General features: G+C 40.2%; 1 protein-coding gene across 2 annotated transcripts; it reads left to right on the forward strand.

Moving 5' to 3' along the window:
• The first annotated feature begins 1,042 nt into the window (after positions 1 to 1,042).
• On the forward strand, positions 1,043 to 10,909 carry arrdc2 (arrestin domain containing 2). Of its 2 annotated transcripts, XM_061034043.1 has the most exons (8): positions 1,043 to 1,154; positions 1,728 to 1,982; positions 7,438 to 7,655; positions 7,747 to 7,849; positions 7,963 to 8,219; positions 8,325 to 8,487; positions 9,175 to 9,335; positions 9,556 to 10,909. In XM_061034043.1, the coding sequence occupies exons 2-8, from the start codon at positions 1,730 to 1,732 to the stop codon at positions 9,607 to 9,609; spliced, it is 1,209 nt and encodes a 402-aa protein (XP_060890026.1). In that variant the 5' UTR covers positions 1,043 to 1,154; positions 1,728 to 1,729; the 3' UTR covers positions 9,610 to 10,909. The 2 variants fall into 2 exon arrangements, with proteins under 2 accessions (XP_060890026.1, XP_060890020.1); XM_061034037.1 differs by lacking the exons at positions 1,043 to 1,154; positions 1,728 to 1,982 and adding an exon at positions 5,556 to 5,975.
• Positions 10,910 to 13,891: the final 2,982 nt, after the last annotated feature.

Genomic DNA, 13,891 nt, shown 5'->3' on the forward strand with positions numbered 1-13,891 from the left:
GTGGACAATAGTGATTTAGACATTTGAGCAAAATACATTCCTTTTTTTTTCAATGTACCCTACATTGATGTGAAATGTTTACCTCTTTATTTTGAATTTCATTAAGCTCAAATCTTTAGAAGAAATAAGCTCAATTTAAAGTAGTTATAGTCACTAAATTACCATGTAACACTATGGTTTGTGCATTGTTTTTGTGGCATGAGCCTTGTAGTATTTTAATCTCTCAACCAAAGAAACAAGGTTTGAAATTACAAATTTGAATTATATTAAGAAAGGCCAACAGTTAAGTCGATATCTAATTGAATTCCCTGTGTGATTAGATTTATTCATCATGTGGAAATGTATTGTTAACTGGTGTTTCACAGACACAATAGCATGCTTCAGTGATGTGATCATGACATTTAACCTTAGTCAACTGACATGGTGATCATGTGAGAGTCTTTCAAAAGCAGAAGCTTAAGAAAAATACCAACAAAGAGAAACTCCGTTTTACTGGGTTCACTTAGATTAGTCTTCTAAAATGTACTTTCAACAATGGATCCTAATTTGTACCTTAAAGTGTTTTTTTCATGACTTGGTGAACCCAGCTCAAGTAGCCTAAGTTACTCATTGTAGTCATTTTCCAGGAATATTTTGATAGAAATAAAATAAAGAGCAACGACAGTTCGCGAAGAAGCAATCTTTTCTCCGTTTGTAAGTGGCATGCTGCCTTCAAAATAAAAGCCTAACTCAACAACAAATCGAGTCGTCGGGTCAAACTCAAGTAATTTACACGTTTTCACGGACACTTTTCCTGCCCACAGACAGAGCTTCACGTAGACGATAACAAAATCGTTCCGGTAAAACATGATGGGCTACATACACAGTTTAACTGTGGAAGGCAAAGCCGGAAATCTACTTTATTATTTTGAGTTTGACGTACGGCCAGTCCATGCGCTTCCCCTCAACTCTGTTTTGAGTGGGCGGTCGTGCGTCGTGACTACTCGCACGTGCGCATTATCGTTGGTATAAAGCAGAGAGCTGTTGACGTTGAATCGTCCTGCCACCGTGTAAGAAGGCTGAGCCTGTAGTGTCGGAATAAAACACTGAACCCACCCCCCATCAATTGCACATTTCGTCTGTGAAAGGACCGCTACGTTGCTCCTGTCCTGTCGGTGAGTTTGAGTCTTTTACCTCAACACGTCCACAACTGTATATTTAACGCCAGCCAGTTTCTCAATTCTGATTGGCTCCCTCATTCAAATTCATTTAAAACACATACCGGACGAAAAGCGGTAAATATCAGTGTCACTCAGTGACCAAAACAATTACATATTGTTGAAAGTGCAATTTCTGTGTGCATTTATTTAACTGTGTGTATGAATCATATCGTCACAACTACTAACTTTAATTTAAAATCATCAAAAAACAATTGTCTTTTTTATTCTTTATGTGCATTTTATGAATTCAAAGATTTCATCAACATAAAATAGTCAACGATATTGTGTAAAGTTACCTATTAAGTAAATTCAGGGTGTCCTGACTAATTGCCTTGATTTGGGGTCTCCTGGTGCCCATGAGCACCAATACTTGAATCATTTATGTCTGGAGCTGGATTGAGTACTTGAAGACAAGTTATACACACATATGTCAAATAACTGTTGTGTACATGAAGTGTATTCATAAGACTAGTGTTCTGTTAAAAAAAAAAAAGTGTTTTTATCTACAGTTTCTCCATCTTCACTCAGGGATGACACTCGGCTCCATAAAGTCTTTCACACTTGAGCTGGATGGTGCTGCTGATGCAGCATTCACTGGAGGGGAGGTGGTATCTGGCCTGGTTGTCCTAGAGCTCCGGAGGGACACCAGAGTTCACTCCATGAAGGTGCAGGGTAGAGGGGTGGCCACGGCACACTGGCTGGAGAACCGTGGCATGAACTCTGTCTCTAACGACTACACCTCCAAGGTCACATACTTCAGGAAGAGGCAGCATCTGATCCGAGGTCAGTGTTGAAAGATGCAAAGGTTGTTTATCCCCATATGTGGTCAGTGTGATTACATTAATCACCATAAACAAAATCCAGGTGCCTCCAACAAGAACAAACTATTCATCCTATGTTTTTTCTCAATTTTAAATTTACAATTTTATTTATTTTCATGAATTTTTTTTAGGAAATTTGCAATGATAAAAGAGTTCAGTTGTTTGACTCAAACCGGTTTAACTGTGGTCTAAAGGTAACTAAGAAATTACCTCAGGATTTTTACCTGATTCAGAAAAATGCAAAACAGTGTCTCCACTTGTTTAAAAAAGGGGACATAAATATATAATTTGTGCTGGCAGTTTTTGTATTTTCTTCTCTGCCCCTGTTGTTATTATCCAGTAAGATACTGTATAATCCATCATCTGCTGTGATAAACAGTATTGCAGCTGGTGGACGAAAATTGTCTATTTTGTATAATGGGGTAGAACTGCTGATTTGATCTGCCATGTGCCAGCCAGTAAGCTTGTAGTCGCTGCAGTTTGCAAACGAAGCCACCTGGGCCAAATGGGTTGCATAGAAACCTTGGGAGAGATGTTGACTCCAGGTCATCAGATACATATGCCAGACAGAAATCCTAATAGTTAACAAAATAGTTAGTGCAGAGTCCAGGAAGCTTAAAGCCAGAGAAGCAGAGAATATAGGCCATAGTAGCAGAGTAAATGAACTGTAGACTGTAGTTAATGTTTCATTGGATGCTCTGTAAACGGTGGGTTTGATTTGACTCCCTGCTCTGGTCCATCTGCAAAGTCTCAAATAACAGCAGGGTTTGTTGTTGCCTAAGCAGAATACAAACAGCCTAATGATGTGAACAATCATTCATTCGAAAATGCAATTAAAGAGGGCAAATGTCCAAATTACTTGTTGATGCGACACCAGAATGACGCTGTTGTTGAAGGGGTTGTATGGAGGTTTGCACTATCAAGCCCCTATTTCAGCCTAATTTATGAACTGAACACAAAATAGTAACACATCCCTTAATGAGTATCTTCAGGAAAACTAGAAAGAAAAAAATGTCATCTTTGAAAATGTGATGTTTTGTCTTCCCTTAAAGCTTTGTGTGAGGAGTTTATAACTGGTAATGAAGTGAAATGAATTTTTTACATATGCCTCTACATGACCTAAAAATGCAAAAGAAAAGAAAGAAAAGACAATCATGAAGAAATCTGACTATTAGAAAGTTATTTTATAGTAATAACAGTAGAAATGATGTTGTGTTTGGGTCTGTTCACTTTGATGCTAGAAATGTGGAGGAAGTGAAAGGCAGAGGAGGAAGACCGGGAGTAAGGAAGGAGGAAGGGGAGGGGACTGTTTAAAAAAGGCAACCTCTGCTACCCAGGCAACAGGGAAAACAACACGTGGCTCCCACCAACCCCTCCCCTCACACCATGCAGCCTGCCACTTGACTCCATTCATTTTGTACATTTAGTCATTTCCAGTGAATTTATGTTTTAGTTTTCCATAAACACGTCTCTTTGTGGCTGATTGTTTTCCTTCTGAAGTAGATATTTATCTGAGGGTCAGTCTGGTTTCAGTGGAGAGTTTTTGTTTGTGTTTTAGGGATTACTTGTTCTGTGTTTCTCTTGCAAACACCACTGAGGACCTACAATTGCTCAAGCTACTCTTTCGGCTCTAAAGTATGCAGGGCTTCCATGTTAATATTAGCTTTACTGTGCTTTGCACTCAGCAGCTGTTGGGTAAACAAAGAGAAACTCACTTGGATAAATATGTTTACTTTAGTCCCTAGCAGAAATAAGCAGGTTTTCAGCCATGATTAGGCTGATGCTGGGTCATCTGCAGAGCATGGAGCAGTTATCAGGTGCATCAATCTGCAGAGCTACTTCTTCCTCTTATCAGAACCAAGCAGGTAACCCTGCAAGAGCCAAGCTGTTGCTCCAGCTCTCCAGCAGGTGGTGTACTGGGATTTATTTCACCTCAGAGTAGAGCTTCCGTAATGCACTCCAAGCAAAAACTTGATTGATGCAAAAAATTGATGCAAAGTGGAAGACTGACCTCCAACCTATATAGAATTAGTTAGGAGTTATATTGAAAGACAGTGCAGAGAATCCTCCTTTTATTTACTATCTTCGTTGTAACTGGAGAGGAGTAAAATAAGAGTCAGAGAATCATCATTTGGAAAGCACCTCTTGAGGTCCAATTGTGTTTTTATTCACAGAGCACCATCTACCTGGAGTCCTGCAGCTTTCTTACCAGATTTACTCACATTTCCAGCCAAGCTCAGGCTGTGTGGAGGAAGCATTGTCAGCTGTGCACAATGCCTCCACATCGCCAGTGGGTGGCACTGCAGAGCTAACTAATCAGCTCAGGAAACAAAGGAGTAAACAACTTTGTTTGTCTCTGACCAGACTTGATTTTTTTAGTCTGAGGCCTTGGAGATGCAAGGAAAAGCACAACTCATATTAGACTTGAATAAGTTTTTGTTTTGTTCAATGACAGCGAATGAGTTTAGGGAAATTAATTCTGTTCTGAAAATGCTTAGTTTGCAAAAACTTGAATTGAATCTTACATGTTGAATTAGTGTTTTGATTCGTGCAAGTGATATAATTGATGCACAACTTTATTTTGTGACTTGTATTTTTCCTGTGATATCTGTTTGGTAACACTTTATTATTGAATGCAGAAGAGTTTTTTTTTTCCCATCAGGGGATTCGGTGGCATAAGTTGCATGCTTGGCTGCATAGCTGCGTGTTTTTCATGTGTGCTGCATGCAGACTGTGTACAGTAACAGTGTGTTCAAAGGGACATGGGAGAAGTGGAGTAAACAGCTTTGGTTCAGAGTGAAACTATTTTTCTCTGAGCTGTGCAGGGCGGATCTCTGACAGGGGGAGGTATGCCCAGTAAGCCTGTTTTCTTCTAAGAACCTGTAACCATCAATCATCACTTGGGCCTGTTTTCCTCACTGCTGCCTCCACACCCAGTCTGCATGTTTGTTATGCTGCCTTCATGGTAAGCCCGGAAATATGAAAACTATTAAAATTATTGAACAACATGATTCCCTACAAAGTTGCAAATTGAAAATAAAGTTGGGAGTTTACATGACACTTGTTGTTAAAGTATGACCCTGGGGCTCGATGGCTGTCATGAAACTTAATGAACCCTTTTTTGTGTTGTATTGGTAATGCTGGAATCTAGAGGTGGTTTTTGTTGTCAGACTTTGCCCGGACATGTTTTTGTAGCCTGTTTTCTTGGTCTGTACCGAGATTTCCGTAGGTTAATTATACATGAATAATACTGCAGTTGATTTCAAACATCCCACCCACTGTATGAAAGTTAAATTATCATCACAGAGAGGTGCTGCTGGGTTTTATGTAAACTTGAAAACCGTTCACCCTCTGCAACTTCCCTGGGTAGTTTTGACTGATAAAGTTACCAAATGTGGCAAGATGTATTTTTGACAAATTCGGTGCTGACAAGTCTGTACCATGGAGAAGAACCTGAATGCAGCATCCGCCTTCAACCCTCTCCTGAGCCTTACATAATAAAACCAAGCCCCGCCCACCTCCACAGACTCTAATAGGGCCGCTGTCTGAAGGCGTCAAACAGTTTGAGCCTTAAACAAGGAACAAAAGACATCTGAAGACGCTCTTTGGTTAACTGAAAGGATTACGGAACACGAATAAATAACTCGCTAACTCTAAAGAGGACTTTAACATCCTGCAGATATGATTTTCGACAAGTTAAAAAAGTTTGACGTCGTGTTCGACTCTCCGGAGGTGGACAGTCCCCCTGTTTTCAGCAGCGGGGACGTGGTGTCCGGCCGGGTGGTGCTGGACCTGTCCGGGGAGAGTCGGGTAGAGTCACTGAAACTCCACGCCGAAGGGTTCGCTAAAGTACACTGGACCGAGTCCCGGTCCGCAGGCTCCAGTACCGCATACACCCAGAACTACAGCGACGAAGTGGAGTACCTGAACCGAAGAGAAGTGCTGCTGCAGGCAGGTCAGTCAGCTCTGCAGGCTCGGTGATGGGGGAGAGCATAGGGGGGGGGGGGGGGGGAGCTGCCTTTCTGAAAACTTCTCAAACTGTCGTGAACTACTTGTGCATCAAAATAGGCCAAGGGAACGATAGTGAAATTTGTTTATTTGACCAAGAGGGACATTGACTTGAGATGTTAGTCTGCAAACTGGAATCCTCTTGTATAATGCTGGACGGAAATAGAAAATAGCCCTGCTTCTAGTTACTACATGAGCGTTTTTGTTGTTGAGAACTTCTATTCCTACGACTTGAGTTATAAAGTTGTTGTTAATGCAAGAATCAGAAGTAACAGCATTGTAGATTATGAATGAGACAAAAGTCCAACTTGGTAACAAAGAGATTCCCCCCATTCATTTGACAAAGGACATCTTTAGGGTGTTGTTTTTTTTGTCTTTATTATTTAATTTGTTGTTGCTCAAAGTTCCTAAGAACGTTATAAAAGCAAGAAGTGCAGCAACAGCTGACATTGCACTTTCCCCCCCTCCCTCCTCATTGTGAAAACATCTGTTGAAAGAAAATAGCTCAGACTACTTTGAAGAGTTGTTTTTCTCCTGAGCGAGGTGGGAGAGCCTCGGGTTTCTGTCTTCATTCATTGGGCACAGAGTTGTTTTGGTTTAAAGCGCAGACAGGAAGTTCACAGCTAGAGCTGCAACAAGTTCATACCTTTTTCCCCCTGGAGTTTTGAGTCTCGCTTGGTTTGGTTAATTCTAGTAAAAATGAAGTTTATGAAGACGTGCACAAAAACACCCTGCAGAACACTTCTAATAACCCACTTGACCCATTAAGAGGATTTAAAAGTGACAGCATTGTTATTGAAATGAAGTTGGAGGTTCCAGCTAACAAAGGGAACTCAAGACACATTGAATCTGTTAAACACAAACACGTGTTCCTGGACCTGTGCAACAAGAGAGGGAGAGGGGGGGAAAAACAGAGCAGTCGAGACGTTGTTGAAGAAAACATGTTCTCTGTAAGCACAATGGTGCAGGAACCGCCCCTCTGAGCAGAAGCACAGCAGCCATGTGACTGCACACAGACAGAGAGATTTCAGGGAGAGTCTTGCATAAAAGATCCGTTCTTACTCTCACTTACATTTTAAAACTTTGTTTTTTAAGGATTTCTAAAGAACACTGGTTTTTGTCTGTTTTTTTTTTTTTTTTTGAGTTTGCACAAGTTGAGCGTAGTTTTATCAAGACTCTTTTCCTCCTTCACTAGTTTATCACTGTTATTCTTGTTGTGTATGAATCATCTAAAAGAGAATCAAGTACTCGATCACACTAAAAACATTTATTATTTCATGTTATCTACTGATTGCTTTATATTCAGAGTCATTCTGAAAGTGAAGTTATGTACGCTTCCTGTCCTGAACGCCACAACAATGAATCCCCTGAAACTTAAATTCATTTCGCTTTTGTTCTCTTCTCCTCAGATAATGGCGAAATGACTGTCCTTCCTGCCGGCAGACATGAGTATCCGTTTAGCTTCCAGCTCCCTGAGGAGACGCTGGTCACCTCCTTCGAGGGAAAACATGGCAGCATCCGCTACTGGGTCAAAGTGAAGCTGCATAGGCCGTGGGCCACTGTCAGGAAGATCAAGAAGGAGTTTACGGTCATCGAGCCCATTGACATCAACACACCGGCCTTACTGGTGAGCGTCTCAACCTTCACAATTCATAAATTATCTTTATGCCCTGCATTATTTTCTGGGGTGTGATGTTAATTTTGTTGCATCCTTCTAGGCGCCACAGGCTGGAACAAAGGACAAGATGGCACGGGCATGGTACCGAAACTTTGGACAGGTGTCTGTTACTGCAAAGATCGACCGCAAAGGCTACACACCAGGTTAGAGTCAAGCACCATAAACAACTCCATTTTAAAAAAATAAAAAAAAAACAAGGTCTTAAAGGCCTTTTTAGAAATGTCTTTCTTTTATAACATGCTGTTCCACTTCACAGGTGAGGTGATTCCTGTCTTTGCCGAGTTCGACAACTCTACCTCCAGATCAGTAGTTCCCAAAGCTTACATCACTCAGACGCAGACCTTCATCGCACGAGGAACCATGAAGCAGAAGCGCTCTGTGGTGGGAACTCTTTCCGGTGATATCGTGGGAGCCAGAAGCAGGGAGACGTGGCATGGTCGCGCCATCAAGATCCCACCGGTGGGTCCCTCCATCCTGCAGTGCCGCATCATCAAAGTGGAGTACATGCTCAAGGTGAGCGCCGTCATGATGTAATCCCCTCTTGTAATGCGAGCTGCTATTTTAAGATGCACTTTGCACGGACAGAAGTATAAATTCTTATTGTTTTCCTCCCACCAGGTTTGTGTTGACGTTCCTGGGACGTCCAAGCTGTGTCTGGAGCTGCCGCTGGTCATCGGCACCATCCCCCTCCACCCGTTTGGCAGCAGGACCTCCAGCGTTAGCAGCCAATACAGCGTCAACCTCGAGTGGCTGCGCATGGCCATTCCGGAGCAGCCTGAGCGTAAGTGTCATTTAATAGTGTAGAGGCTGACAGAGAGGGAGGTGTTGGTCTAGATGTGCTATTATTACAACTAGAACATCTTTAATCTCTCTGACACGAACAAGGCAGGAAAAGCAAGATTGTTGATGGGTTTTTCCCTGCTCACTTCTTTTAGTTGATTTTTTTTTTTTTACTTTAAGTGCCCAAACTGTGCAGATGAAAACACATGACATGCTGTGTGCAGAGCAGCACAGACTCATTATTGTTTGGATTATTTTATTAAACCATAGCCAGTGTTCAGGGATGTTTGTAATCATGAACTAAATCATGTTGTGAACTTGTTGAGAAGCAGCACATGAATCAAATCCAATGCTTTACATTACTCAACATAGTCTTCTATCTAAAGACATTCATACTGTTTGCCTTTTGAGGGGTCTTTTTTCCCTCTGTTAGTTGTTCACAGTTTCATTTTTTTATGATTTCTATCTGCCAATCACACAATATCTGAAGCCAACATGTAAAAAAATGAAACAAAGGTTTCAATTCAGCAGAGATTCATGTTGGATCAAATCAGTGTTTGTTCGTGCAAAACGCAGTAAATGTTACATGTGGGTTTTTAAGAGTTTAAACTGATGACTCAGCTGCTCAGTGTTTGGACCTGTTCTGTTGAGTCAGACCAGTGGACTAATCCTGCCTGTTTCCCCTCAGCTCCTCCAGATTACAGCTCTGTGGTGACGGAGGAGGAGGCAGAGCAGCGAAACAACACGGTGGTCCTGCCACCCGCCGAAGACCTGAGCGGGATCCTGGAGCGCCCCCTCATGGCTTTTGTCCAAGAATTTCGTTTCAGACCACCGCCGGTGTACTGCGAGGTGAGTCTGCCAGTACTGCCAGTAGTACCTATTTATTTAGTCTGATTGGCATTTAAAGGCTTGGAAAGTATTTATCGTTATGTAAATGAATTTTAAAAAATCATCCCAAGTGACAGTGGGAGGAGTTTGAAATATCATAGCACTTAATGAAGACTAAAAGGATTTTTTTGTCTACCAGTACTTCATCTAATATGTCTTCATTTCTGTCTTCTGCTTACAGATTGACCCAAACCCTCAGCCCTTAAACATGAGACCCCGCTGCATGACGTGTTGAACCCTGAGCCCTGTCTGAGCGTCAAGCGACATGAATTTACAAAACCGAATCAAGAGATTTGTCGTCTCCTGGATCACTTCTCTCTGATAAATGGCACCTGGTCCCACCGAGTGTCGTGGAGAGGGACCAGAGCGCCGTGGAGAGGTCAGGAGACGGAACTCACAGGAACTGGACTGTCAGTGGAGGTGCAGCCACTTTGCCGCTGTGTGGACACTTTCCTGCTCTGCTGCGAGAAAAGTATCTCCTCCACATCAGTTCCTGTCCTCCCCCGAGTAATCCTTGGCTCGTGGTGAAGCGAGCTGCGAATACCTCCCAATCAACGATTTCCCTCATCTGAAGCTAAAGCGAATTTATGATTTTGGGACATATCGAAAGGGGGGGTGGGGTCACTTAATATTTGTCAGGTAGAGAGTTGGAAATGCACCTGGTGTTCAAAGTTTGTAATAAGCGCTCTTGATTAGGTGACATGTTAGGAAGCACATTGTCATCTTTGAGTGGCGTTTAAAGACAAAAGTGCAATTATTATCTTCAGTTTCCAACTCTGCTCGTCCTGGCAGCACAGTGTGACTCAGCCGCAGTGTGCCTGTGATACTTTCTACTGTTACTGAAGCATTGACTATCTGAATGTGGACAAGTGAAGTAAGCAGGTGAAGAATATGCAGGTCAGAATATTTCAAAGGGAAAAATACGTATGCCTTAATTATCTGCCGATGAAGATTGCGTGAGAGTTTCAGGAAGTAGTTCTCTCAGAGATGAACAGAACCGAGAACAAAAAAAACCGATTCAACTGTATGTGGATGAATACCTAGAGGAGCGTTGTGTTAATGGAAAGCTTAACACTCAAATGTCACATAGTTGTGGTTGTTGACTTTAGCACGATGATTAAATAGGATGAGCAGTTTGTGTATAGAGCTGCACGAGGCTCATAGATTAGCTTTCCCAGCTGCTAAACAAAAGGAGGAGGAGGAGGAGGAGGACTCTGAGCTTTTGATAGGAGCCAGATGCCTCGGTGCTGTGGCGTTCAAGTTGAGCCTCAAGCTGGAGATGCCACTGAAATGGTGTGTGTGTGTGAGAGGAACATTCCAAAAAGTGACTCGAGGATGATGTTTTACTCCTCAACTTCCAAAAAGACAAACTGTTAGGAGCATGAATGATGTCTTCAGGGTCAGCTGTGCGACTTTGGTGTTGCGCACTGAAAAAAACGAATGTATTTTTATACGAATGCAGTTGTTGATTCACAATCTTACCAAAGTTTTGTAATTGATTTTTCTAATAAAATTTTAAAAAAAGCTCAAAATGATGTCTGTCTTCAGAGTTTTATTGGAACCTTAGCTGGTGTTTAGGCTGCACTCTTTCTTAGTAAAATGATAGAGGAGCTGTGTTTAACATGTTGCGTGCCAGTGGGAGGGTGCATCATGTTTAATAGCGTGAGTCAAAACTATCCATGCCAAAATCATGCTGCAAGAACAAGCAACAGTCAGTAGTTCAAAACAGTAATTAGTTTAGCCTGTGACTGCTTCAATATTGAACACTTGCGCAATCCAGATATTTTAGGTGGTTTTTATTTCTTCAAAACCAAACCAAAACCAAATATACTCGATTTGCTTTGTCCACATACACAAAAATACATGATTAATTCATTTTTTATATTCTGTTTATTCTTTCCACTACAATGGACAGAGAATCTGAATACGACTAGTAAAGAAGAGAGTAGACCTTTAACTAAAAACAAGTGTGTAACATGCGGCATGTTGAAGAGACATGGCAGGTTTACTTTTCATTTTGTACTTTTTGTACATTTTGCACTAAAACAATTGCAGTATATATATATATAGTAACTATAATATAAATCAAACTTCCTTCTAGCTTCATGATCAGTCTTACTCGTGGCTAATTCAGTCAATTTAAGTAGATGTAAATATTGTGATTGTCTGACAGACATCCATTCAAATGTTTTGTATGAAGGTGGAGACAGATGTTGGAAATCCCTCTGTAAAATGTGGTTAAAATGTGTGAAAAGCCACAGCAGACAAAAGCTATTATTTCTTCTAACAAAATAATCAGTCAATGATATTTCAGGTCCCCACGCTGTCTTCACTGTACAGTTTGTTCTTTGTTTACATGTATATACAGCATGGAGCCAAGCTTTTTTTTGTGTGCCATATTTTAACAGGCGTAACACAGGAACACACGGGGGCTCAGTATATTATACACAGTGTTAATAGTGTGTACTTTGCTATAAACAATGCTGAAGGCCAATATGTTCACTGAGGAGTCTTAAAGTAGGACAGAGAGGATTCAGTGCTGTGTGAGGAGAGACAACAGCTTCAGTGAGAGGCTTTTTCCCCTCTCTACTTACAAGTTGACCATCAACTATTTTCATTCAAGTAATGAATCAAAGCTAAATACCTGACACTGTCTGCTTCCACTGTCTTCGATTCATTTATTGTTTATCTGTTTTATAAATAAACCGGAAATAGAAAGAAAGAAAAACATTAAGTGTCTTTTAAATTAGGGAATAAAAAACCCAACAATAACAATTATTATTTACAAATGAAAATGTTTTGTTTCAAATGAGATGACATTAAATCATCCATCAACTAGAGTGAAGCTATTTAGATCAGCCGATCAGACAAACAAGACACTCAACAGAAAAATCAATAATGAAATGGTGTTCGTCTTTATCAAAAACATTGTAGAATCATAGGTATGTAATTAATTGGTGATTTTCTCATACAAGATTAAGATTAAGATTTACTTAAGATTAAGATTTAATAATCTTAATCTTGTTTAATAACATCGTTTGATTAATGCTCAAACAAGACGGGTCATTTATTTTTCAAACCTTTAGCACTATCAACCATTTGTACCAACGTATCGTTGCTTATCTAGCAGAAATACATTCATTTATAAAACAAACATAACAAAGCAAAAACAAGGTTGACCTTGAGCAGAAAAAAAATATAGGCTAGGTTAAAATGGTGGTAAACAACACAGCAGAAAAACATCTCAAAACACACAATGCTGAACATAGTGTACCTTTATTCTCAGAATTTTACCTTAACTTTACCTTTTTACATTAAGCTATTTAAACAAACCCTCAAGGAACTGCTGATGTCAGAAACGACTGCTGGGTGTCAGCCCTGTAAACATGATTGTAAACACAGACAGAGGATCATGGGAAATGTTTTTTAAGGATTCATTTCAGGTGTTTTAACCTTCATTTTCAGAGACTGTGAGAGGCTTCTACATAAACTGAAGGGGAAAGAAAGTTGTGTAAATGCCCTCAGACTAAAAAGGGTCAAACTTCAGATCAATCATTTTCCAACAAATATCATTTTGTATCTATGTGACTGGAGAGAAGGAGTGTGACACCCTGGGGTCTTTCTTTCTGATGTTTACCACAGTGACCTCATAGTGACAATGTGTTTTCGTACAGTATGTTTCATAAACTTGACATCCCGCAACATCCAGCACATACTTGTAACCCTTGTTGATTCTTTAAGTGATGTTCAGACTTAAGCAGAATGACTCATTTAACCTTTTCATGTTTCGTAACTTCACTCTCAGCTGTTGTCAAACCTGCTCGCCTGCTTAGGGTGTGAAATTAAAGCTCAGATATTGTGTGGTGTGTTTTTGTATGCTTTATTGTCTTTTTAAATGTTCTTTTAATCCATTGTTTTCCTATGTTTGTTTTCATAGTTTTTACTCACAGTGCCTTGCCTGTTTGCTTTTTGTGTGGCCTGTGAACTGTGTAAAGCACTGTGGGTTCTATTAACTATGAACAGTTCTTCATAAAAACATTGTTCTTGCATTGGACTTCTATAGCTGTGTATCTACAGTTCATTATGAATTCAGATTTGACACCAATTATAAGAAGATTTGTTTAGAACCATTACCAGTTCGATCAATTAGAGCTGTACTAATAAGATAATTGAATGATTAGACTATGACAATAATTTGATTTTAATTACAGTTTTATATATATATATATATATATATATATTTTTTACAGCCCAAATAAGGTGAGATTAAAATGTGCTTAGTGTAGGGGGAGAACTAAATAAAGTTAAATGAGAGTGTCTGTTCTCCTCGAAAAAAATTACCAGCACAAGTCAGGGACTGTAACAACAGATACATCTTAAATAAAAAAATAAAACATTTGTGAAAAACAACCTAATCTTGTACTCAAGCAACATATCAGTTTCCTCTTTTAAAGCTTGTGCCCGATGCAAGAGGCTTGTGGCTTATCCTGCATTTTAGCCAGTGTAAGATATGATAA

This window comes from Labrus mixtus, chromosome 3 (genome assembly GCF_963584025.1).
Source record: "Labrus mixtus chromosome 3, fLabMix1.1, whole genome shotgun sequence".
In the NCBI taxonomy this organism is placed as follows: domain Eukaryota; kingdom Metazoa; phylum Chordata; class Actinopteri; order Labriformes; family Labridae; genus Labrus; species Labrus mixtus.

Bases quoted from the DNA above. Each gene is read 5' to 3' on its own strand.
- arrdc2 (XM_061034037.1), top strand. From the start codon at position 5,702: ATGATTTTCGACAAGTTAAAAAAGTTTGACGTCGTGTTCGACTCTCCG. The intron at 7,656-7,746 runs GTGAGCGTCTCA...GCATCCTTCTAG, and splicing joins TCAACACACCGGCCTTACTG to GCGCCACAGGCTGGAACAAA. The intron at 8,488-9,174 runs GTAAGTGTCATT...GTTTCCCCTCAG, and splicing joins CATTCCGGAGCAGCCTGAGC to CTCCTCCAGATTACAGCTCT.